This window comes from Nanorana parkeri, unplaced genomic scaffold (assembly GCF_000935625.1).
Source record: "Nanorana parkeri isolate BGI_ZX_2015 unplaced genomic scaffold, ASM93562v1 scaffold1637, whole genome shotgun sequence".
Lineage (NCBI taxonomy): Eukaryota > Metazoa > Chordata > Amphibia > Anura > Dicroglossidae > Nanorana > Nanorana parkeri.
Genome location: NW_017307905.1, coordinates 222,822 through 247,791, shown reverse-complemented (window position 1 = coordinate 247,791; position 24,970 = coordinate 222,822). Strand labels below are relative to the sequence as shown.

At 42.3% G+C, this 24,970-nt stretch overlaps 1 protein-coding gene across 1 annotated transcript in view; it reads left to right on the top strand.

Moving 5' to 3' along the window:
• The window catches only part of NFIX (nuclear factor I X), a 189,643-nt gene that overhangs the window by 6,608 nt on the left and 158,065 nt on the right, over positions 1-24,970 (top strand). The window contains 1 exon segment of the mRNA XM_018570949.1: positions 16,808-17,172. Coding sequence (XP_018426451.1) covers positions 17,146-17,172 — 27 coding nt within the window. The 5' untranslated portion in view covers positions 16,808-17,145.

Here is a 24,970-nt window from a genome sequence, read left to right as displayed (position 1 = left end):
ACATCACAAACATAAAAAAATGTAGTCATCAAACTGGTGGATTTTCCATCTCAGTTATATGGCAGCCTATGTCTTTATATATGACATGCGCCATATGATTAATTTAAATTAGGCAACTTGAAGCTGAAAAATGGCTCAACCTGACAAAGGACAAAGTGTAGTAGGCTATGCAACAAAACAAACCCATCTGACTTTAGCAATCTGATAAATGATTGGTTGCTTGTGTGTCAGGAAGGTCATGCAAGATGGTAGATCGGTTGGTAGTCACCTGTATATGGTTGCTGCCGGGCATATGCACGCAGGTGTTTGTAAGCCTGCATGCATGCTTCAAGGCAGATGCATCTGTGGGCACTCATTGTTGGCATTGGCCGGAATCAGGCCATTCAAGCAAGGCATCTGCATGGACTCAGTGCTGGCTTTTCTTCAGCAGTACCTGTAATTGGGTTTCCTGATTGTCTACCCATTGCTGAATCAGATTTCTCTTGACCTGTTCCTGCTTATTCTCCTGTTGCTGACCACAGCCTATACCTTGACTACGCATCTGTCTACTCCATTTGTTCCTGATCCACCTGCTCATTAGCATCTTTGGCCTGAACTCAGACTTTGTACCTGTTTCCACATTTGTACCTCATCTGCCCAACCATTACTGACCCAGCTTGAACCTCCACTTCGCATCAGTCTTTTGTATCTGCTCCATGGCTTCTTCCAGTTAGAGGGTCCTATTTATTAATTAATTTTCCATGCCTGCTATTTCCTCAAAACAAGTTCAGAAAAAAGATTGTAGACCGGTGAAAGACTGTGTCACTGAGATCAGGCACTGAAGCTCTGATACCAGCTGGAACAAGGCCCTACGTTACTAATTCCATCTGAATCTCTCAAAGTCCTTAAAAGATGAACTTGCTAAGTATGGGTTCTAGACCCTCTGGAGGAACTTATCCATCTATTTATTCAAAAGACAAATTGTTGAGCTGTAGAGTTGAAAGAAACAACAGCCAGCTCTGACCTACTTGAATGCTGCCAAAGGTTCCAGCTGTACCAGGCCCTGATCCTCCAACCACAACAGTCAACAAAGCACCAAAACTAATGCAAATAAGGCTTCTATAACTTACACTGTCTCCTGAGGACCACCGTCATTGGCAGAACAACCTCTGGTTGTACTGTGGGGATGCTGGCTACTGCCCTGTAAAGATTTGTAAGTTCCATTGTTCTGTTGGCCAGCCACTTATGACAGTAATCCTGTTCTTTTCCACCTGCTTGCAGCTTTTGGGAAGAGTCATGCAGGTTTCCACCATCACTACCTCTGGGGCTTATAGCTGTTACATCAGTTTAACATTTGCCTTGCAGCAGCGAGTACCTCTTCAGCCCAAGTTAAAAGAGCTCTCTGCCCATTTGGTGGACAGCTCTCACATAAAATCTGGCCCTGTCACTCAAGAAACTGTTCCTCCACCTGCTGTTTTATCTTCTAACCGCAAAGAACTGTTATTTCTGGATGGCATTGCTTCGTCCTTTTTTCCCATCATTTTAGGCATGCCCTGGCAACAGGCAATCAACTCGTGTATGGATTGGAACACTGGAAAAATAGAACTTCAGTCACCCTATTGTTGTCAGCATTGTCCTGTGCTTTGCAGTTGCTAACTATACCCTTGCCTCTTCTCTGTGACAATTCTGAATCTAAATTACATAAATCCACCCCTATGGTCTATTATGACTTGCTAGATGTATTTGATAAACATGGAGCAGAACCCTTCTTTATATAGGACATATGATTGTCAAATTGAACAAATTCTTGGGACCTTTTGGGCAGATTCTTCCCTTATCTGAACCTGAGCTCAAGGCCCCGAAAGAACACATTGATAATAATCTCAGGAAGGGAATCATTCATTCTTCTAAGGCCCCTTTCACACAGACCAATCAGGAGGGCATCCAACATGGAATATCTGGTAATGCATTTCAAATTATGTATGTATTCGAAATTATGCATTTCGAATTATGCCTGAGAAGTACATTGAGATGGATCTTCAGAAGGTCGCAGCCATTCTGGAATGGCAGCCCTAACTCATAAGAAGGAGATTCATTAGATTCAGAAACTTTTATTGAAAATGTATTGAGGGATTATCCTCAAGTTTCACTCCTATCATGGGACTCACCAAACAGAACAGTTGTTTTCTTTGGACCCCTGAGGCTCAGACAGCGTGTGACCAGACTGTATTTACACCAGCACCATTTTTGAGTAACATGGGTATTGCTCTGCCATATATTCTTCAAGTGGACATATCTGAGAACGCAGTCAGTGCAGTGATGTCACAGTGTCAGGGTCTAAAAGCTTTGAGGCATCTGACAATCTTCTATTCTTGTAAACTTACCCCAGCAGGAAAGAACTATGACTTGGGGGACTGGGAACTTAACCCCCCCCCCCTTCAAGTATTGAAGATATCTTCTGAAAGGGACAGGTCACCTAATTCTGATATATAGAGATTCCAAAAACCTGGAGAATATAAGAACTGCTAAATGTTTGAGACCTCGCCAACCTAGATGGGCAATATTTTTTTCATGCTCTGCTTTACACATAACTTACCGGCCAGGGTCTAAGAATAGAAAATGATACCATCTTGTCTGTGGGGAATTATTTTTCTCCTGCAAATATACTTTTGTTCCAAATTAAACAAGCATGTGGGAGAACTATGCCACCCCAAAAGATTTACATCACATATGAAGGACAATCAGCTGTGAACAATCTACTCTGAGAATAAGATTTTTGTAGCTAGGGATCTATGGGTTGGTGTTCTCAGACTCTGTCATGATAACCCCCCTGCGAAACATTTTGGGGTACATACAGTGATTGATCTGGTACAACAAGCATTCTTGTGGTCAAGCCTTGCTTGTGTTACCTGCATACGGAATAAGAGTAACAGGACCAGATATTTTACTAAAGCCTCTTGTGATTCCTGACAGGCCCTGGAAAATGATGTAGATGAACTTTAACTTTGTCACTGTAGGTTGCCTTTTTAATATGGCACATTTTTCACACGATGGCATGTCCACACAAGCACCTGTGTGCAGGCGTAGATTGGTTTGCAGCCTCTCTTGCATGATTGTTGCTGGTCACACATGTGTGTGTGCATCTGGGTGCATTCTTGATGGGTGTGTGGCACCATTCGGGTCATCCAATCAAGGTATCTGCACGGGCTCAGTGCTGACTTGTCTTCAGCAGTAACTATGATCTGTGACCTAATTGCCTTGATGTTATTGACCAGGCTTCATCTTGACCTGCTCCACTTATTGGCCTGTTGTTGACCACAGCCTGTACATTGACTATGGATCTGCCTACTTCATCTGCACCTGATCCAACTGCCCATTACCGACTCTAGCCTAAACTCTGATTATGTATCTGCTGCCGCAGTTTGTACTTTATCTGTCTGACCATTACTTACCTGGCTTGAACCTTGACTTAAGCAGGCCAGCTAGGCATTCATGCCACTTAATTTCCTTGCATCGCTAGGGGCCCTGGGGCAGAGGTGAAGCAGGCCATCCTTGCCATAGAAGGGTCCCCCAACAACAAAAGTCAACCTTGCTGGAGACTGTGCTCTCTACTACTGGTCCCTGCTATTTTATGAATGGAATTAGTCACTGCACAAACCTCCATTCCTGCCATTATTTCTACTTACCACACCTACTATATATCACCTCTATACTGTGACTGGGATTGTCTCCGGTTTATGAATGTTTTCCAAATAAATCTACTGTTTGTCAAAGGATTTAAAGATGCCAATATAAAAGCTGGCTTTTAATTCCACAGATGTGCCCAACCATTTCACCACTATAAAGATTCTTTACTGAAGTGAACAAACAACAGGAACACATTTGTTTTTTGGTTTTTTTATGCAACCAAATTATTTTAGACTGTAGTTACTCTGTGTGTTCAACGATCATTAGTACTAAAAAAAAAATTCTTTAAAACAATCATTTGCCAAGAATAATTTGCCACCAAATGTGAAAATGATTTTGACCGATATTTCCCATTTTATCTTTTGTTGAAAATTGTTTTTTTGTTCTCAGAATGTTATTTTTTGTTTTATTTTCTAAAAAAAAAAAAAAAAAAAATTTAATCTTTTTTTTCAGTCTTTCTAAAACCACCTTGATCAGTGGCCAGCCACAAACAAAAGACAGAGCTCGCCAGATTTAACAAGTGAACAGTCTTTTGTGCAAGTGATCTTCTTCCACAAACAGCAACCATATTCTTTCTCACATTTATGGTTCACACGCATGCAATAGTGAGTGACAAACAGCATTGAAACGATCATTCCAGGCCCAGGAATTTTACATTATCTTTCATCGCTCAGTAATCTAAAGATGGAAAGAAATATAGACAGAAAATTTCACCCAAAGATTGATTTTTTTTTTCTGGTTGTGTTTGTCTGCTACATACCTTTTCTATCAATTTATAGAAATTAATATTTGAATCAAAATCGACCATTTCTTCAGACCACCGTTTTATGTGCATGGGACATAAAATAGACTTGTTATAAATATTTAAAGTACAACCCATTGCTTGATCATCTTAGTAGACTTTAGTTTTTAGTATTTACTTCTTTGCAACAACATCACTAGAGAAACCGAACAATAAAACTGGATATTTTCCCCTCTTTTGCTATATAAACAATAATCAGATGTGTTCCCCTATTGTAAGATAATCAATTGATTGCACACAACACATGTGTGTAGCTGTGATACTTATTTTGATATTATCTGGCACTGTCATGGGTGCATTTTACATAGCTGAGGTTGCCTATAGAGAAAGCGATTTCTGTTCATGGAGCAGTCTTTTTTGTATGACCAAGTAACTGACCACAGATCGGTCCTAAACTGCCTTTGAGTGGCTTCACAAAAATATTCACTGATTAAGCAGACCTACTACTAATGGCTTCCATTGTTTTATGACACTGAAATGCTTGGTATTTCATAATCTCGAAAAATTGTTGTTTTTAATGGGTTTCCAAAAAGCAGAACACACCTACAGACGGCAGGTTTGGAATGAGTTTCTGGAGGCGGGCTCTGACACCCAAAGAACGCTGAGTTGGTGACTTCAGAGCTGCTTTAAAATAAATTAATGTTGTAGGTTCTGAGCAGGAAAACCCTGCCGATCAGCAATCGGAGGGCATTACAGAAGATTTTTTACTTTCTTTACTAAAGTAAACTTTGCTGCCTCTCATATACAAAACAACTGATGAATCAAATTGTCAGTGTTAAGATTAGTAGATTTGTGTTTTTTTTTTAAAGAAAACCTGAACTGTAAACGCTGTGTCCAGTAGTCACCAGCCTTGCCTCTGGTCTCCCTGCAGCTGATCTTTTCCCCATTAATGACCTACCACTGCACCTCTGTGTCGCTGCTCCACTTATGACTGGTGATGGAATATTCAAGAAGCAGCAGGAGAGGTGGAGGAAACACAGATCCACACCATTAATAAAGTAGAAGCAGATATATTCTTGCACTGCAGGTCCTCAGGTACAGCTTCCTCTGCAGCAGGTAGAACAGTGAGCAGCACAGTAGTTTTCCATTACCAAATTTCATGAGACTGGCCTTAGATGATCTCACAATGCACATATACAGCTATGAGGCTGTGGGCACTGTAGTGGCTAAGCAACCTCAGGTGCCTGCAAGTGCACTACTATTTTTCAGGGTGAATTTAAGGCAAAACATAAATATTTTGGGGTACTGCTTAGGCACAGTTAACACTTCTAGATGTTTCCTGTAAGATAAAAAGGGAAGTCAGAAATAGAAAAAGATTTGGGGGTCATGTTAGATCACAAACTGAATGGTAGCTTGCAGTGCCAGGCTGCTGTAAACAAAGCAAGTAGGGTATTGTCATGTATTAAGAAGGGGATGTATTGTAGAGACAAGTCTATAATTTTACCACTTTATAGATCACTGGTTCAGCGTCACCTGGAGTACGCGGTCCAGTTTTGGTCACCAGTACTCAGAAAAGATGTCCTTGAGCTGGAGAGAGTCCAGCGGAGGGCAACCAAACTAATTAGGGGAATGGAGAACCTGAGCTTTGACACAAGGCTACTAAATTTAAACATGTTCACGTTGAAAGTAAGGAGATTAAGGGGGGATATGATTTTCATGTACAAGATGTTCAATGGGGACAACAACATTAGCAACAAACTCTTTAAGATTAACCCCATTACAAAAACTAGAGGCCACCACCTAAAATTAGTGGAAAAAAAATTCCAGCACAAGGGGCGAAGGGGGTTCTTCACAGTAAGAGCGGTTAGGGTCTGGAACTCACTGTCGCCGGCAGTGATTGCAGCTAAAAGTGTGGAATTGTTTAAGAAACTTTTGGATGATTTCCTGAGAGACCCTAATATACAGGGGTACAAGTACTCCTAAGAATGAGTTGAAAATAGGTTGGACTTGATGGACTTATGTCATTATTCAACCTCAAATACTATGTAACTATGTAACTATGTAACTATAACAAATCTTCACATTTTTAGTTATGGTCCATTTTAAAAGCCAAACTCAGATTTATACATTCCTTAGTAGGATAAATCTGACTGGCAAAATAACATGCAGAGAAAAAGGAAGTTAGACAGACTCATAAAGAAGACCCTAACATTCCACTTGTAAGGAACACTGTGGAATCTAGTTGGCGTGGATTTCTGTAGAAATCGGATGAAAATAAATTCAGAGAACCTTTCCTGAGACAGTTGAAATGTATGCTGGCTAGCATTAGTGCTCTGACTGATTCCACTCATTGCCTAGGATTGCTCTAGGACTCTAAACAAATTAGTTGCTACACTCTGGAGGATTGGTGAGTCAGTGGTAGCAGCTCCACTTGCTGTTTTTGTACCCAGTTTACATGACAGCAGCAAAGGTTTAGAGCTCACATCAAATATGTCACAGACAGGGTAAAACATTCCTGACCATGGGCTAATCTTCTGCTGCAGAGACATAAACCCGGGATACTAATGTAAGAAAAGGAAAGTTTATTCAAAACTAAAAAAAAAACCTACAGGATGTTCACCACTGTCTGCCGATCTTTCCAATAGTGGCCCCAATACTGAGGAATGGGTGGAGGCCGAGCAGTCTTCAAGGCTCCTGCTGAATTTAAACTTAAATCCAGCTGGGTCGACTGTCAAAATAAACTATCACAAGCACACCTGTTGCTGAATTGCTAGTGCTACTTTTACAAGAACTCAATGAAAATATATAAAAACTCTTTAGTTCTCTTCTATTTTGCTGTGAACGTCAGGCTAGTTGAATTGCCCAAAAATCTTTCTTTAAACCAGGCAGCACAGTGACGTAGTAGTTAGCGCTTCTGCCTTGCAGAAGTGGGGGTACCTGGTTCAAATTTTGGCCAGGTCGCTATCTGCGAGGAGTTTGTATGTTCTCCCCAAGCTTGCGTGGGTTTCTTTCTGGTACCTCGGTTTCCTCCCGCACTTCAAATACATGCTGGAAGGTTAATTGGCTGCTGTCTAAATTGGCCCTCGTATGTATGCATATGAGATAGGGAACTTAGATTGTAAGCTCCTTGAGGGCAGGGACTGATGTGAATGTGCACTATGTAACGTGCTAATAAATTAAATAAATGAGGTGACAACCTGCCACACACTAGTTGAAAGTGAAAATCAGAATTGAAGGGGGGAGTGCCTGCTCTAGAACATATTAGGTAGGCTTACTGGAGAACAGAGCTCAGTTTGGCAATTACCGGTGTGTTGTGCAATTAGTCGGCAGAGCAAGCAATGGTTGGGGCAGTAAAACAGAACTGTATATTCTGGTAAGTCCCTCCCTTATACTATTCAATTATCTAGAACTAACAGATGTAAGGAATCTCAGCAACATATGCATTTCAAATCTTTCAGTAGGTAAACCAGTTACCTGACAATTACCCAATTACCTGGATTAAAATGAGGTAATCACAGACATGTGATGGCAACCTCTAACACCTATACCGATTTCTACAATGGCATGTCATTGGAAACATCCTCAAAAAAGGACACAAAAATGACTGTGTGACTTTATCAATACCAGTTTCCAGGATTTCCCAGCCGCAGAGCTGGGTTCCTAAACCACCAGGCCAGATATAACCTGGTCTTTAGTGTCAGGCTAATCAATTTGTCCAAGTGCCAAAACAATTTTTCCCACAATAACTGGTCGCTGCGTTAAAGAGGTCTGGAGTGAATCTGGGCAAACCGGACTGCCTCAATGAAGGCTACCATCAACCCCTTAAGACCCTCATGCAATTGTTAAAAGTCAGTCAACTCTTAGATTGCAGAGTCCCAGTCTGGGAGTGAAGTGTTTGAAGTTTCTTTTGCAAAAGAAAAACTGTGTATCCATAACTCAGAAACTCCAAGTGGTGAATCACCTCCAACTCAGACTTCAAAATCCAACTAAACCTTTTCAAGGGAGTATAACAAGGCAAGCACAGGGGCTAGAACCTTGGTGAATGTAGTGGAAGACAGAGAGAATGGTAGGGCCATGAACTGGAAGTGTTGAAGACCCACAGCAAAGGGAAGGTTGTGCTGATGTACTGGGAAAATAGTGACATGCAAATATGCATTCTTGTTGTCTACAGAGTCCAGAATCTCTCCCTGATGAAGGGAGGCTATGACACACCTGGTTAATCTGTTGGGAGCAATGAAAACTTTCATGGTCTTGAGATCCTAGATGGGACATATGCCCCTTTTGGTTTTGTAACTGTGAATTGGTTAGAATAAAATCCTTGCAACCATTCTGAAACAGGAACTGGGGCAATAACCCCCAGCTCCAATAGACAGACGAAGGCTGCATGGAGGTCTGCTAGTATGAGTGGTGAAACAGAAAGGTTGGAAGACGTGAAGCGAGAAGAGGGTTGAGATCAGAACTTTAGCTTGTAGCCTGTTGAAACCACCTTCTTTACCTAGGCACCTGAGATGTTGTCTGTCCAAATTTCTGCAAGTTTAACAGACATCCCCCCACTTTGGAAAGTGGGAGCGTCCCTTCATGCCTAAGAGGATTTGTCTGCAAGTTTGGGATATTTAGGGGCCCAGGTTTTTGAACTGGGCTCCTGGCTTAAGTTTGGCATTATAGGCTGAAGTCTGAGAGTAAGAGGCCTCCTCAATAGAATATTGGACCGCAAAACATTTGGGAGGTGTAAACAGGAATTTTTCTGTCAGTTTACGGAATGTCTGAACATAACATGTGTACGGTCTTAGGACCTCTTAGAGACCCTAGACTGGTACCAGCACTGGAAAAGCTACAGCCTGCACCTACATATTTAAGTTGGTATGCACCAAAAAATGGGGTTTCTAAGCCTGGAAGTTATGACAGCTGCCCATGACTGCTCAAGGACAAGCCAACAAGGATTTTGCAACTCTTCATCAGATAGACACTCCGCAACAGGAGGCCCAGAGGCCGCTAAGGCTGCTGTCAAATCACATAATAAGTTCTGGGGAAGGCATTGATGTAGGCTTGCGGTCAGAGGCAGCAACTAACATTGAAATTTGGCACACAAAATCCAGAATAACTGTGGTGAAATCCTCCCTGGTTAAACTTGAGGAGGGAGCCACACCCCACTCAGACAGAGTAAACTCAGAGGAAAGTAAGGACTCAAGCAGGGTGCAATGATTCAGACTGTTGGTGTCAGGTCCTTGAGGAGAAACACTGTAAGCTATCCAAAAACTGTCAATGCATTGAGAACATAAGAGACCCGATTCAGTGGGACTGCTCCTTTTATGTTTGTGATCCACATGTTGCACTGGAACAGGAACAATGTAGCTGAGTATACTAGGAAAAAACTTTGAGTACTCACAAACCATTTTCTGAGAATAGAAGAGGTTCAAATAGCCAGCGGTGACCAGGTCACTGTAAGCAAAGCAAGGACTAAATTAAGTGAAGCTGTGTATCTCTTGCAAATAGGAGCAATGGTGAGAACTGAGCACAGAGTACACATGCCCCTGACACTCCACCTGGTGGCATTTAATTCCGTTTGAATGCTTTCTGTGGAGATCAGGAAAAAAATAATGGGGTAATAAAGGTGTCCAATGGTTCCAATAAATATAGGGGCTTCCGATGCTTAGCCCACATGACCTGCTCATAAATGAGTCTTTAGAGACTTGGTTATTCCATAGGCTGTGCAAGGGTCTTGGACCTGGAAAGTGCTCTGTGGTTAGCTAACACAGTACACAGAGGTCTGCAAAGTGCTACAAGTGCCTGAATGTCACTTTGCAGGCAGACCAAGCAATCATCCAGTCCAGCTTGGTCCGGGTGCTCAGAGAAGTCTTATTTGAAGAAAAATATTCTTGTGAAAAATGGCTAGTAAAAATTGCTGTTTTTTTTTCCATGAGAGAATAAAACGTTCATCCTCCTAGGAAACTAGCAAATAACTGAGGCATCAGTCCTCCTGTAGGCAGTATTATAACTCAAATGTCTCTAAAACCTGTGTCCCTCAATGAACGAAAGAGATTCATGTAATTCTTGGTTCAAAAGTTCATACGCTGATTATGATTCCTGCTCCGCCTTCAAAAACTTCCATGGTATTTTTCAAAAGCCGAAAATGAACATATTAAGCCTAAGCCGCAATTCATCACTGCAAGCCCAGAAAGGATGGGAGCCAATAACCCCATAACAGCTCAAGGGGTCCAGTAGCCACTTTACATATTGGCTTGGTGAAAATCCCTACTCTCGGAAGATGGTTCATAGACCGAATGTATTCTTTGGTTGCGTCCCTAGATATCCATGGTTAGGGTACATGACAATTTGCTATATTATATTGTGGTGCCAAGTTAGGTCTGTAGTCTTGTGTCTAAGTCATAGCCGCTGCTCACTCCCCCCTCCTCTCTCTCTCTCTTCCCTCTCCCTCGCCTCTGAGCGTCTGTATTTGTGTTTATTTTGACAAGACGTGCCCCCCTACTTGTGCACGCCCCCTCCCACTGATCTCCATGTGTGAAAGGAAAGATTAATCCCAGCCAAAATCAGATCTGGACTCTTAATTAATTACTGTGGAAGAGCTGGAGTGAGCCGCGCTTTATAGTATTACAGAGTATCTCAGAGCAATAGGATTCAATCAAAATGGTCTGCGTTAATATTATGAGCCTCTGTTTTCAAAGCGGAAATGTATGACCCCATTCTGTGTATCAGTCAGGACAGTGCTCCACTGTGTAATGTTAAATGCTCGTAGCAAAATGGGTTGCTATGTATATCAGTGGTGGGCTAACATTTTTCTTTAGGGGGTCTCACATTTAGGCCAACAATTAACCATCTAATGGTCTACACATCTGCCAATGCCTTATGGAGGGGTCTATCCCTCCCTGTTGGAATTTAAATGTATTTTATTATATGGGGAATATAACAAGAAGAGTGGCAACACCTATGGCTGTCAGGACGCGTAGGAGGGCTAAAACCTGTGTTAATGAGATCCTCCTAGGAGACATTACAGGTGACCAAAATATACCTTCTGAATGGACTAACCCTATATGCCTATTTATCCTTGGAGGAAAGCATTTAATTATAGGCCCCCATTAAAGGGAAAGTACCGTTTATTTTCAGTGATCACATATTTTAAGTTATATTTACCAGCTTTTTTGTTTCTTTTTATAGATATTGAATTAAATATAGAGATTTGTAGATTAGGACTAGAGAGCTCCTAGTTGCTCTCTTCAATGTTTCTGTCTCTAACTCAAAGTATATCCAAACCTAAAAAGAAAAAAATTATATATTGCAGCTTACTGGTCCTTAGATGTAGTGGTTGCATTAGTTTTCTTTTTCAAGCTTTGTTTTCTTTCTTTTCACCTTGTGATCCTGTTAGTTATGCATTTCCTGTCCTAGGGTGATATCACTCACTCATTGCACTGTGGCTATAGAGGAGCAGTGCTGCCACACTAGAACAGGAAGTGTTTTGGGACTACACCACTCGCTCTCCTCATCTCCATTATATAGGAGCTGGTGTTCTGTGGTTCGCAAAGGTGAACGTGGCAGGGCTGCTTGAGATAACACTGCAGAGAACACGCGACACAAGGCAGCACTGGATTTCTTGCAGGGTCGACAAGTATTTTTGTACCTAACAATCATATTTATCAAAACCCTTTCAATGGTGTATTCAACAGACCATATTAAAGAAAATAAGAAAAGTTAATTGTTAGGGTTAAGATGAGCCATACAGGTAGTGCCTGGATATCAAAGTGCTGGCCAGCTCATAGACTTGCATTTTGAGAAAGTAAAGCGGTCTGTACGCAGTAAAGTCCACTCACCTTTGGTGTCCCAGCTTCTTCTTTTGCATCTTCCATAATATAAAATAACACGGTTTTTAAAATGCTTTCAACATGCCCTCCATGCTTCAAATGCTACCCAAACAAGAAAAATTGGAACCCTTCAAAATGGTGCCAGCAAGTGTGCAGACCTGGGAACTCAGCACAGTGATCTCACCAAAAAGAATCCATGAGAAGCGATATAAGAAACCAAAAAGTAGTATAACTCCTTAGGATGTACAAACAACTGAAATATAAGGTTTGGGTGAATTAACCTTCTTAAAAAGGACAAAGAATCAGTGCTAATTCATCAGCAGCATTCATACTATAAGCCACTAGCAGCTTTTAAAATGGACATGTTTTAATCACAACAGATTCACTTTAGGAGAAAAATGTGTGAGATGCAGGGAAACCAGGGGAAAGAACTTTCTGTATCTATTTTAAGAGTCTTCATCTGGGTATTTCTAGAGTAGTCTAGGGCAGAGATCATCACACGTCTGGATCAAAGGTTAACTCATGTTCTGCCTGCTCAGGACCTCATGTCTGGCTCTGTGTAAATAAAGTGCTGTACGGACTACAAAAAAGGATACTCGTAGAAATAATAGGAAGCAATAGAGTAAGATGGTTGGGATGGGATCAATGATGTGGTAGGCACTTAGAGAGGAATCAGGGGTATTACCTGCCCCTTCCTCCCTCTGTCTGGCTACAGAGGGTAGTTCCAAAAGTTAGGCTAGTATCATTGAACACGTCAAGTATGGAATGTTTAAAAAGTGGTGCATGTTTTTTTTATGAATAGGCGAATGTGTAATATTTTAAGGAGTTTATGATAGCACATGATATTTATCCCGAGCCCTGCAGTGTGCCACCCAATGGAGGGCAAATATTACACATCTTATGCTTTGGGAAACATTACTTTAGTAGAAAATCACTAATAGTTCTAGTGTTGCATTCCTTTGTCTTTAAAGGAGAACTATGGGGTTAAGGCTTTTCCCCATAGTTCTCCTTAGGGTAACGGGAGGACACAAACTAGCGTCCTCCCGTCACCCTAGACTCAGTATACCGCGAGCTGTAGCCGGGATCCGCCCAGCTGCGTGACTGACTGCTGGCTCTGCCTATCTAAAGGCAGAGCCAGCTGTACCCTCCCCCTCCCCCGTCCTAAATCCCTACTCTCGGAAGATGGTTCATAGACCGAATGTATTCTTTGGTTGCGTCCCTAGATATCCATGGTTAGGGTACATGACAATTTGCTATATTATATTGTGGTGCCAAGTTAGGTCTGTAGTCTTGTGTCTAAGTCATAGCCGCTGCTCACTCCCCCCTCCTCTCTCTCTCTCTTCCCTCTCCCTCGCCTCTGAGCGTCTGTATTTGTGTTTATTTTGACAAGACGTGCCCCCCTACTTGTGCACGCCCCCTCCCACTGATCTCCATGTGTGAAAGGAAAGATTAATCCCAGCCAAAATCAGATCTGGACTCTTAATTAATTACTGTGGAAGAGCTGGAGTGAGCCGCGCTTTATAGTATTACAGAGTATCTCAGAGCAATAGGATTCAATCAAAATGGTCTGCGTTAATATTATGAGCCTCTGTTTTCAAAGCGGAAATGTATGACCCCATTCTGTGTATCAGTCAGGACAGTGCTCCACTGTGTAATGTTAAATGCTCGTAGCAAAATGGGTTGCTATGTATATCAGTGGTGGGCTAACATTTTTCTTTAGGGGGTCTCACATTTAGGCCAACAATTAACCATCTAATGGTCTACACATCTGCCAATGCCTTATGGAGGGGTCTATCCCTCCCTGTTGGAATTTAAATGTATTTTATTATATGGGGAATATAACAAGAAGAGTGGCAACACCTATGGCTGTCAGGACGCGTAGGAGGGCTAAAACCTGTGTTAATGAGATCCTCCTAGGAGACATTACAGGTGACCAAAATATACCTTCTGAATGGACTAACCCTATATGCCTATTTATCCTTGGAGGAAAGCATTTAATTATAGGCCCCCATTAAAGGGAAAGTACCGTTTATTTTCAGTGATCACATATTTTAAGTTATATTTACCAGCTTTTTTGTTTCTTTTTATAGATATTGAATTAAATATAGAGATTTGTAGATTAGGACTAGAGAGCTCCTAGTTGCTCTCTTCAATGTTTCTGTCTCTAACTCAAAGTATATCCAAACCTAAAAAGAAAAAAATTATATATTGCAGCTTACTGGTCCTTAGATGTAGTGGTTGCATTAGTTTTCTTTTTCAAGCTTTGTTTTCTTTCTTTTCACCTTGTGATCCTGTTAGTTATGCATTTCCTGTCCTAGGGTGATATCACTCACTCATTGCACTGTGGCTATAGAGGAGCAGTGCTGCCACACTAGAACAGGAAGTGTTTTGGGACTACACCACTCGCTCTCCTCATCTCCATTATATAGGAGCTGGTGTTCTGTGGTTCGCAAAGGTGAACGTGGCAGGGCTGCTTGAGATAACACTGCAGAGAACACGCGACACAAGGCAGCACTGGATTTCTTGCAGGGTCGACAAGTATTTTTGTACCTAACAATCATATTTATCAAAACCCTTTCAATGGTGTATTCAACAGACCATATTAAAGAAAATAAGAAAAGTTAATTGTTAGGGTTAAGATGAGCCATACAGGTAGTGCCTGGATATCAAAGTGCTGGCCAGCTCATAGACTTGCATTTTGAGAAAGTAAAGCGGTCTGTACGCAGTAAAGTCCACTCACCTTTGGTGTCCCAGCTTCTTCTTTTGCATCTTCCATAATATAAAATAACACGGTTTTTAAAATGCTTTCAACATGCCCTCCATGCTTCAAATGCTACCCAAACAAGAAAAATTGGAACCCTTCAAAATGGTGCCAGCAAGTGTGCAGACCTGGGAACTCAGCACAGTGATCTCACCAAAAAGAATCCATGAGAAGCGATATAAGAAACCAAAAAGTAGTATAACTCCTTAGGATGTACAAACAACTGAAATATAAGGTTTGGGTGAATTAACCTTCTTAAAAAGGACAAAGAATCAGTGCTAATTCATCAGCAGCATTCATACTATAAGCCACTAGCAGCTTTTAAAATGGACATGTTTTAATCACAACAGATTCACTTTAGGAGAAAAATGTGTGAGATGCAGGGAAACCAGGGGAAAGAACTTTCTGTATCTATTTTAAGAGTCTTCATCTGGGTATTTCTAGAGTAGTCTAGGGCAGAGATCATCACACGTCTGGATCAAAGGTTAACTCATGTTCTGCCTGCTCAGGACCTCATGTCTGGCTCTGTGTAAATAAAGTGCTGTACGGACTACAAAAAAGGATACTCGTAGAAATAATAGGAAGCAATAGAGTAAGATGGTTGGGATGGGATCAATGATGTGGTAGGCACTTAGAGAGGAATCAGGGGTATTACCTGCCCCTTCCTCCCTCTGTCTGGCTACAGAGGGTAGTTCCAAAAGTTAGGCTAGTATCATTGAACACGTCAAGTATGGAATGTTTAAAAAGTGGTGCATGTTTTTTTTATGAATAGGCGAATGTGTAATATTTTAAGGAGTTTATGATAGCACATGATATTTATCCCGAGCCCTGCAGTGTGCCACCCAATGGAGGGCAAATATTACACATCTTATGCTTTGGGAAACATTACTTTAGTAGAAAATCACTAATAGTTCTAGTGTTGCATTCCTTTGTCTTTAAAGGAGAACTATGGGGTTAAGGCTTTTCCCCATAGTTCTCCTTAGGGTAACGGGAGGACACAAACTAGCGTCCTCCCGTCACCCTAGACTCAGTATACCGCGAGCTGTAGCCGGGATCCGCCCAGCTGCGTGACTGACTGCTGGCTCTGCCTATCTAAAGGCAGAGCCAGCTGTACCCTCCCCCTCCCCCGTCCGTTCCGCCAGTCAGCGCTGGCGGATTGGACCGGTATGTGTTCGCTCACCTCCCGATCTACTGAGCCGACCTGTGACAGTCTCATTGTCACAGGTCGGCTAGAACTGCGAGGTGAGTGAAAAGCACTCACCTCATAGTTCTCCTTTAAGCCAGAATTCCAGGTAGATATAGAAAACACAAATATGCATTTATTACAAAATAATTGAATGCATACTTCAATACTTAAATTTGTCAAGATGTTAGCCTCCTGTAATACCCTGTTCAGCCGACTGGGGGAGGGTCACCACTAGCAGCCAATGAGGCTCTGCTGAATTGCACATGTGCTAGATTCCTCTTACTCTCTTCTGATAAAAAAGGATGCCAACAGTGCATCTCTTCTATGGAGATTTGTTTTCCATGCACCATCCAATGTATGGGTATGTCATATTGAATAAATTGATCATTCAAGGGTCCGACTGTCCCATCAAAAGCCCTCGTGTACGTTGGTTAGGCACTGCCAATCTATCTTTTTCCTAAAATGTGCTCTATTTTTGTTATATTCACCTCTTACCTAAATCTAGCTGTCTCTTTGATTCGCGCATGTCTCTTTTCAGTCTCTTTTGCGAGTCTGGCTGTCTCTCCACTCTTTTTTTAACTCAACGGTTTTTTTTTTCCTGCTCATTTTCAAAACTTACATTGAACTTTTACTTTCAGAGTCATACGACGACAAAGAGACATTCAAAGAGAGAGACGGCCAGGAAAGCCTATGAGAGATATTCCCGGACAGACGAGCGAGAAAATTCAGCTCACAAATAAATGTGGGAAATAATCCACGTAGCCTGAGAAACGTGTGCGGAAATCGAGGAAGACTTCCAGAGAAAAAGACAAAATTGTTTTAGAGATAGCCAGACACAGCGTTTGCGAGACATCCAGAGTGAGAGAGATTGCTGGAAGGAAGATAAGTCCGGGCAAAATGAAACAGTCGTAGACTGTAGCAAGAGAGTCGGAAAACGTATCAAGAGACATCAAGGAAGTGTGACGGTGCCAGAGAGATGTACTCACCATACTGCCTGACTCAGGTACGGCCTCGAGATTCCTGTCATTGTGTGTATTGCCAGGTTGAACATCTGCCATTTTGTACATCTTTAACCAATCTGCCGCCATTCATTCTGTCCAGCTCATCTGTTTTATTCCAAATAAAGACTAAAAGTGCAAAAACCTCTAGCAAACAATGTTAAAGTGTATGTATAGCCAAAACTTTTTTTGGACAGAGTAGCGGATAGTTAAACCCTATCAATTTTTTTTGTTTGCTGTCTGTGTTAAGGAGATCTCCTTTCATTTCCTGTCCTGAGGACACGACAGAAAGTGAGAAGAAGCCTCTTCAAAGTGAAGATCTATTCCCTTACAGACACAGGTTCTCCTTACTCCTTGTCCTGGTGACAACTGTAACATTTTGGATTTCCCATCACTTGGGAAAATGGTCACCAGGACAACAAAAGGGTAGATCTATGTGGCAAGGAGCAATAAAAACCTTCCTAAAATTCTCCTTTTCCTGCTTTATCAAAAACTAAAAAAAAGTTTGGGCTATACATAGACTTTCATTCACTAATATTCTTTAACATAGTGATGACATATTCCATAGGTCTTCAGTTTTATCTATTCCAAATGATCTTACAATGAAATGGCCATGTACTGGTCACACAAAGGGACATTTTAAGGGCAGTTTAGCCAGAAGCAGGTTACATAGTTAGTCAGGCTGAAAAAAGTACACCATCGAATTCAACCTTTAAGTCCATCGAGTTCAGCGGTCTATGAGTATGTACCCCGGGCACACATCTGACCTCAAATAAACTTAAAAATGCCAGCTTTATGTTTAAGCAAATATAACATCTTATACTATATACTATAACACAAAGGGCTGTTTGGATACATTTTAGGGGGTACCTAAATAAATGTATAAAGTCAAAGCAAGAGTCACGATATATCCACAGAAGATGGTGACTTCCTAAAATGGAACATAATTAATTATATCTGAAACGGTGTTCAAATATTGTGAAGAAACCTTTGCAAAATGTGGGGAAAACACATTTTATGGAGATGGTTTCCTGGTGCAGAATTAAACCTCAGCACTGGAAAGCCACAACACTAACCATTAAGTAATTATACTGGTTGGCGAACTTGGGGACCACATGTCAGGCCCGGAATCTCTAGCAAAATGCCCACCATTGCTGCAAATAGAATGTTAAATAAATAGGCAGGATGTACTGTACATGATAGCATTGATGTACAGTATGTGATAGCATTAAGAGTATGCTTACAGGGACGCAATCCCATTCTTCTTTATGGTTCTCATAAAAATCCAAATGGAAGAAACAGAAAGTCAAACCATAAGTTAGTTAGAAATGCTACGAAAAGCTTGCCCTATAGTAGACAGTATCTTAAACTGGCCCGGCAACATTCCTGTTCACATAGGCTAGCACTAAAGTTGGCTAAACACGGCTGTTGGGTGCCGATGCACATACAGTGCCCTTGCTGTGTCTACTTGCAGTCCAACATAGTGCAAAGTAAACATCTTCTACAGTGCTCATGCTTAGTACAAATCTTCTGCACCGCGCCAGGAACATGAACCAAGCTCTACTTTTTGTTGCATGTACAGAACTTTAATGTGAACCAGTCGCTAGGACGTGATTTATAAATGTCCATTAGTAGGCCATACCAGACAGCCTAAAGGCACTGGAACATACCCTTAGCTTTTAAAAAGACTATTCTCGGACGCAACCTGGGAACCCCTGGACTTGGCGTACTTTGCTCCAAGCTCAAGTCTGTCCCCACCCGGAGTGCAATTTATTTGTAGGATGTGGTTGACCTTCACCTTAGTCAAAGTCAACACTTGCGCACCTGGGCGTCAAGGGCATTCGGGGTATTCCAGAGCATAATTCTGACAAGCAGAGGGTATCTGCCAGCACCTTATTGCTCAGCTAACTATAGACGTAACATAGGAGTTTCAATAGCAGTTTTATCGTGCAAAAGAACGTTCATTTTAACACTCATTCACAAATAAACACGGCTAGAAACAATCAGTAGAGCTGGAATTTCTCTATTTTGTTAATCAGAATACATATTTTTGGGGTGTTTTTTTCCTTTTTAGGAATCAAAAGCTTCAGCATAATATATTACACTGTATTATATATTTTTCTGCACCCCAAAGCAGCATTTTTATTTTTTGCATTTTGCAAGCTTACTTTTTAATCGGCAAAAACGATCGTTACCGCTGATGCAGAGTTCTTGGGGATAAAAGATTTGTTGGTACGAAGGATGGCTCACAAGTCTGGCGAGCCCAGTCACGTCCAAGTGGCCTTAATGAGTATCCATAACATCCTAGAGGCAGGTTTAATGTAATCGTTTTATTGTGACGATGAACGATTTACATCCAACATGAGCCATCATCTCCTGCCGCACTGTTTAAATATACGTTTACCATCAAGTAAAAAAAATCTATATAATGTTGATTTATAACCACATTAAAAATCACAACTACATGCCATTCCGTAGGAAATATACGCAGCAAAAAACAGATGCTGGGTGCAGTTTCTGCAAATATACTCATATATACTCACTTCCCCAAATTTTTTGCAGCTTATTTCCAAACTTTTAAAATGAGCCGAGACAGTTGAAAGTGTAAAATGTACACGGATATACCTATATATATATTTGTAGCCAGAAAAAAAAAATGGAAAAAAATCAATTCAATGTAAAAGTAACACATAGGAATGAACTGCAATCGAAGGATCAACTTTGTCACTAACTTTGCTGAACAAGATGATATTTAGATCTCCGTAGAATGATAAAATATGGAAGGTTTGGCTTTCACAAAGTCCGCAGATTTTTAATTAATTATTGACTGTTGGTCAGAGTTTAGGAGTACGAGAGATTCTGCTCTCTTTGAAATGCCGGCCGAGGAAAGGTTTTTTGCCAGAAACGAATCCAAGAAAACAGTGTTGTGGAAAAATAAAAAGCGTATGGAATGTATGGGTTATATCTGTATGTATATTTGTGTGTATATATATATATATATAGATATATATATCTATATATATATATATTATGAATACTGTGTGCGTATATATATCTGTTATGTCACTCTTATATGGAGTGGGAGAAAAATGTATAACAGCAACATATCAATGCAAATCCAAGAAGCCATCTTCTAGATATTTTTCTGAGGCTGATAGATGCTTAGTCATAATATGGGCAACATTTGTGTACATATGTGTGTTTATGTATTCTGTCTATCCTTCCATTCATCTATTAATTTAATCTTCTATCTATAGCATATGCATATATTTTTCAAAAAAAAAAAAGTAAATGTAAAAAAGCATAATTGGATAGATGCTATATGAAATGTTAGATAGATAGATAGATAGATAGATAGATAGATAGATAGATAGATAGATAGATAGATAGATAGATAAATGGATAGAACACGTATACTTTACACAGTAGTTAGTAAGATTAGTTTTAGTATTAAGTTGCCTTTTTGCTATTTGTGTTGTAATATGTAACCTATATGCTATGTTACTATGTTGCCATATGGAATTATATGATTACAGAATATTGTATATAGCCCCAGGGGTAGCCACTGCGCTCTGTAAGGTAAATGCCTGAGTGCCCATCCGCAAAAATATCCATATACACTGAGTGGCCAGACTATTATTACCACTTGACATTTGTAGGCAAATTAGCTATAATTTCGCGCTGACGTTGCTAGAGGGCGCTCGGAGCCATGGAGCGAGTATCAGCAAAACAGCAGAATTTGTTAAATGTTCAAGAGCAGCTGTTGTTAAAGTGTTTAAAGACTGGACTGTCAGCCGAAAATCTGGGTCTGAACGTGCGAATTGTGGCCGTCAGCGACTAGTCAATGTTAGAGCAGAACGGAGAGTGGCAAGACTGGTACAAGACAACAGAAGGGCAACAGTGCCGTGTCAGATTCCTTGCATCACCTTTCAACATCTTGTGGAGTCACCAGGCGGCCCACCGAAGTACTGATGGGGTGGTAATAATAATCTGCCCACTCAGTGTATATACAGTATATATATATATATGCACTGAGACATTATCAAAACAGCTCTAGTGTGGATTCCTAATACGATGCTGACGCTACAGGATAGTGCATTCTTGGACTTTACAACTCCTTTAGGCTCCTGATAACAATACAATTGGGTCCTTGGTTTGTATGCATCTAGATGGTTTGCAGCTTTGCATGCATTGTACAAATTGACATATTTATTATTCCTGTAGGCGCCGCTGGTCTTGGGGTAGGAGGGTGCACTATAAGCAGAATGCACCCTCCTTGCTATTGCACCGGGAATTAGGACTAGGTACCTGTATTGCTCCCCTCTATGGATAGGCGCCGGTAGGCACGTGCCTAATGATAATTCCGGTCGTGGTTGTTGGTGGTGTAGGACTGAAGTATAATGGTGTCCGTCAGGGGGAGTGAGCCCTACATGTGATGCTGAGCTTCCATGATTAAAAGAACCGAAATCCAATCAATGAAAGGAGGTCACTCCCCCAGGGACACTAATGCAGGGGGCAGGTGCTAGATGGTGCTGGATGTGCTCCAGGAAATGGGAGGGGACGGGCTCTTTTTAAATTGCTGCAGCTTCTAATGCACATTGAGAGACTCACAGTGTGCAGAGAAATCAGAGGAAGCAATTTCATTACAAGAGAGGAGTCCGGACAACTGTGCAAGACTGAAAGGAAGGCTGAATTTCAGCTTTAAAAACATGTTGATTCAGCCTAGTTCAGTCACTTCCTGTTATAGGGTGACAACACTCTGTCCCTGTCTTTCAACTGTGCTCCAGCATTGTCACCATGTCTCATGGTCTCTGATGGAGACTACAAGTGGCCATGTCAGCACACATTGTTCAGGCATGGTTCACTGTTGTCATCATCAGGAAACCCACCCTAGGAAATGACACCCAGCCATCGCTGGAGTGCATGTAGACCCATGTGTCCTGTTCAGGCACTTCCTGTTTCAGGGTGACAATACTCTGGCCCTGTCCCTCAGTTGGGCTCTTGCGTTGTCACCTTGACACATACGCAGGGCTGTCCCTAGGTAAATCGCTACATGAGGCCATGTCATTCCGGGGAAGGGGGGTTGGTTGCTGGCAGGGAACTCGGCTTTGTTCTGTCCGGTGTGCTGCCCAGTTAACTGACTTCACTGGTTGTCAGGAGCTATGCAGGATGCAAGCAAGAGCATCCCCACTCAGCTCCTGGCAACAGGGACGTCATTGAGCTGGGTGGCACTGCACAGAGCGCCACGGGTTGCTCAGAGCTTAGCTATCACAGCTTCCTGCATGTCTGTGCGAATGAGGCCTTCGTGGTTGGGCAAACTCTGGCCCTTCAGCTGTGGTGGAACTACAAATCCCACGAAGCATTGCAAGACTCTCGCAGCCACAGGCATGACTCCCAGGGACAGATGCATGATGGGATTTGTGGTTTCACCACAGCTGGAGGGTCGGAGTTTGCCCACCCTTGCCTTAAAGTCTCTTGCCAGAGGCCTATGCGTCACCGTGGCAACGCAAGAGCACAACTGGGAGACGGGGGGCAGAGCACTGTCACCCTAAAACAGGAAGTGCCTTAACACGGCAGGATCACCACATATTGTTTTGTCATCTGTTGTTATTATAATGGCAATAACAGAGATGCAAAAAAAGTCTACAAGAAGTGTTTTATGAAAACACACACCAAAAAAAAAAAAACAGTTGCTCGTGATGCACATATATCGTAAACATAATTATTTTTTGCCTTGGTCTGTTATAAACGTACGCGGGACCTTTGGAAGTCTTTTGCGTATGAGATAGAAGGAGGGGAGAGGGGCCCTGTTTAGATTTTGTGGCTTTTAGTTACAGGCCTGGCGAGTAGGCCGCATACTTTGCTTGGTACGGTGTAGTTATGGATACTACTTATTAACGTGGACGCTCATTATTAGCAGAGAGAGCGCTCCATATTACCGGAGGGGCTCGGGGACTGTTATATGTGTTGGAATGCATGTTCGACTCCAACACCGGCCATATGGAAAAAGTAGTAAGAGTTTGTCTCCAGCTCCGCTCTCCTCCCTTTTCTCTTTTCCCCCCTTTTTTATTTTTCCTCTCGGTCCCTCCTTGTCTTTCCTGCCCTCCTCTCTCTCTCTTTTCCCTTCTCCGTCTCTTCCCCCCCTCCCCATTTTTCTCCCCCCCCATCTCTTTCTCTTTTCTACTCGTGACCTTGCGTTACCTCATCATGTGATCCCGAGCTGCGTTTGGTTTATATGGCAATAACGAGCAGCCGGGCCAAACAAAACGACAACATCGTGTTATTTAACCCCAGCCGCGCCAAAGCGGCGAAATGTGCAGATGAGATGTGCGGGAAAAAGAGGCCGAACGAGGATAGAATCACAGCGGCGGGAATCGCATGCGCCTGTCGCCTCGCCAAGTTGTATGACTAAGTGCAACTGTATGCGATTGAAAGGAATCAAGAGCGCAGGTCCGCCGCGAGGAAGAAGAGCTCACAATCAGCTACGCGGGCGCCGGGTGTAGGACAACAAAGGACGGCTTTTTGGTAGCTGATTCTTGCCTGACGCGCCGCGGTTAAATAAAGTTTTAAAATGTTGACAGGGATAATGGTTCTCACATCTGTTTTCAAAATCGCCATTTTCTTTTTGTAAACCTTTCTCTTGTCAGCGCTGCACAGTACTTAACAAGAACTGCGGGGATGTGTGTACGCCGATGCGCTCTGGCTGCAGACAAACCACCCCTGCGGGATCAGATGTCGATCAAGTGTTTGGTGGGGCGATCCGAACGTCCTGGGCTGGAGCTGGTGGTGGAAGTGACAGCTTGCTGCGCTGTTCGGGAGCAGGCATTAGGAGGGTGAGAACCCTGCTGGCTCTGCGCAGTGCGTACAAAAGCAACGTTGTCACCCTATTAGGAAGGACTTTAATTATTATTATTGATTACAGATATTTTATATAGTGCAACAATTTACTTGGTGCTTAACATACTATTTATTCACATCAGGCCCTGACTTCAAGGAGCTTGCAATCTAAGGGCCCTATCTCAAGTACCAGCTTAGACAGGAGCCACAAAAAACATATTTTCCTTTCAGTTTTAGGTACATGTTGTCGCAAATCATCTCATTCAATAAAGATTTCTCATTGTACAGTGTAGGAAAATCAGGATTTACTCTGTTGAAGGGCTCATTCACACAGGAATCAGCCGGCACGTACCGCGTTGCGTGCACGGCCGTATCGGGCAGCTCACTGGAAGGACAAATGCTGCGTGTGATTAGTACGCAGCCCCTGTCCTTCTCTATGGGACTACGCGGCCGTACGCCGCCCTACGCTCACCTGCCCTGCACGTCTGTGCAGGTGCGGGTGTCCGTACTCGTACACTGACCGGATGGATCCTGTCTGCATCCGAGCCAGGACACACGCACCCGTACAGACCTGCACTTGAGGTGAGCGTAGGGCGGCGTACGGCCGCGTAGTCCCATAGAGGGGGGCTGCGTACTAATCACAGGACAGGGGCTGCGTACTAATCACACGCAGCACCTGTCCATCATGGGAGCTGCCCGAAACGGCCGCGCACGCCGCATGGGTCTGTACGTCCCGGCCGTTTCTAGTGTGAATGGGGGCTAAAGTGGGTTACTACGGTGTATTAGCACTAACATAGATGTAAACCCAATCACCAAAATCTCATAAAGGGGAATTTATTAAAACTGGAGCAGAAAGAATATGGAGCAGTTGCCCATGGCAACATTTCACATTCTCTCTTTAATTTTCAAAGCTTAATTGAGCAAACTGAAGATGGAAGCTAATTGCTTGCCATGGACAACTGCTCC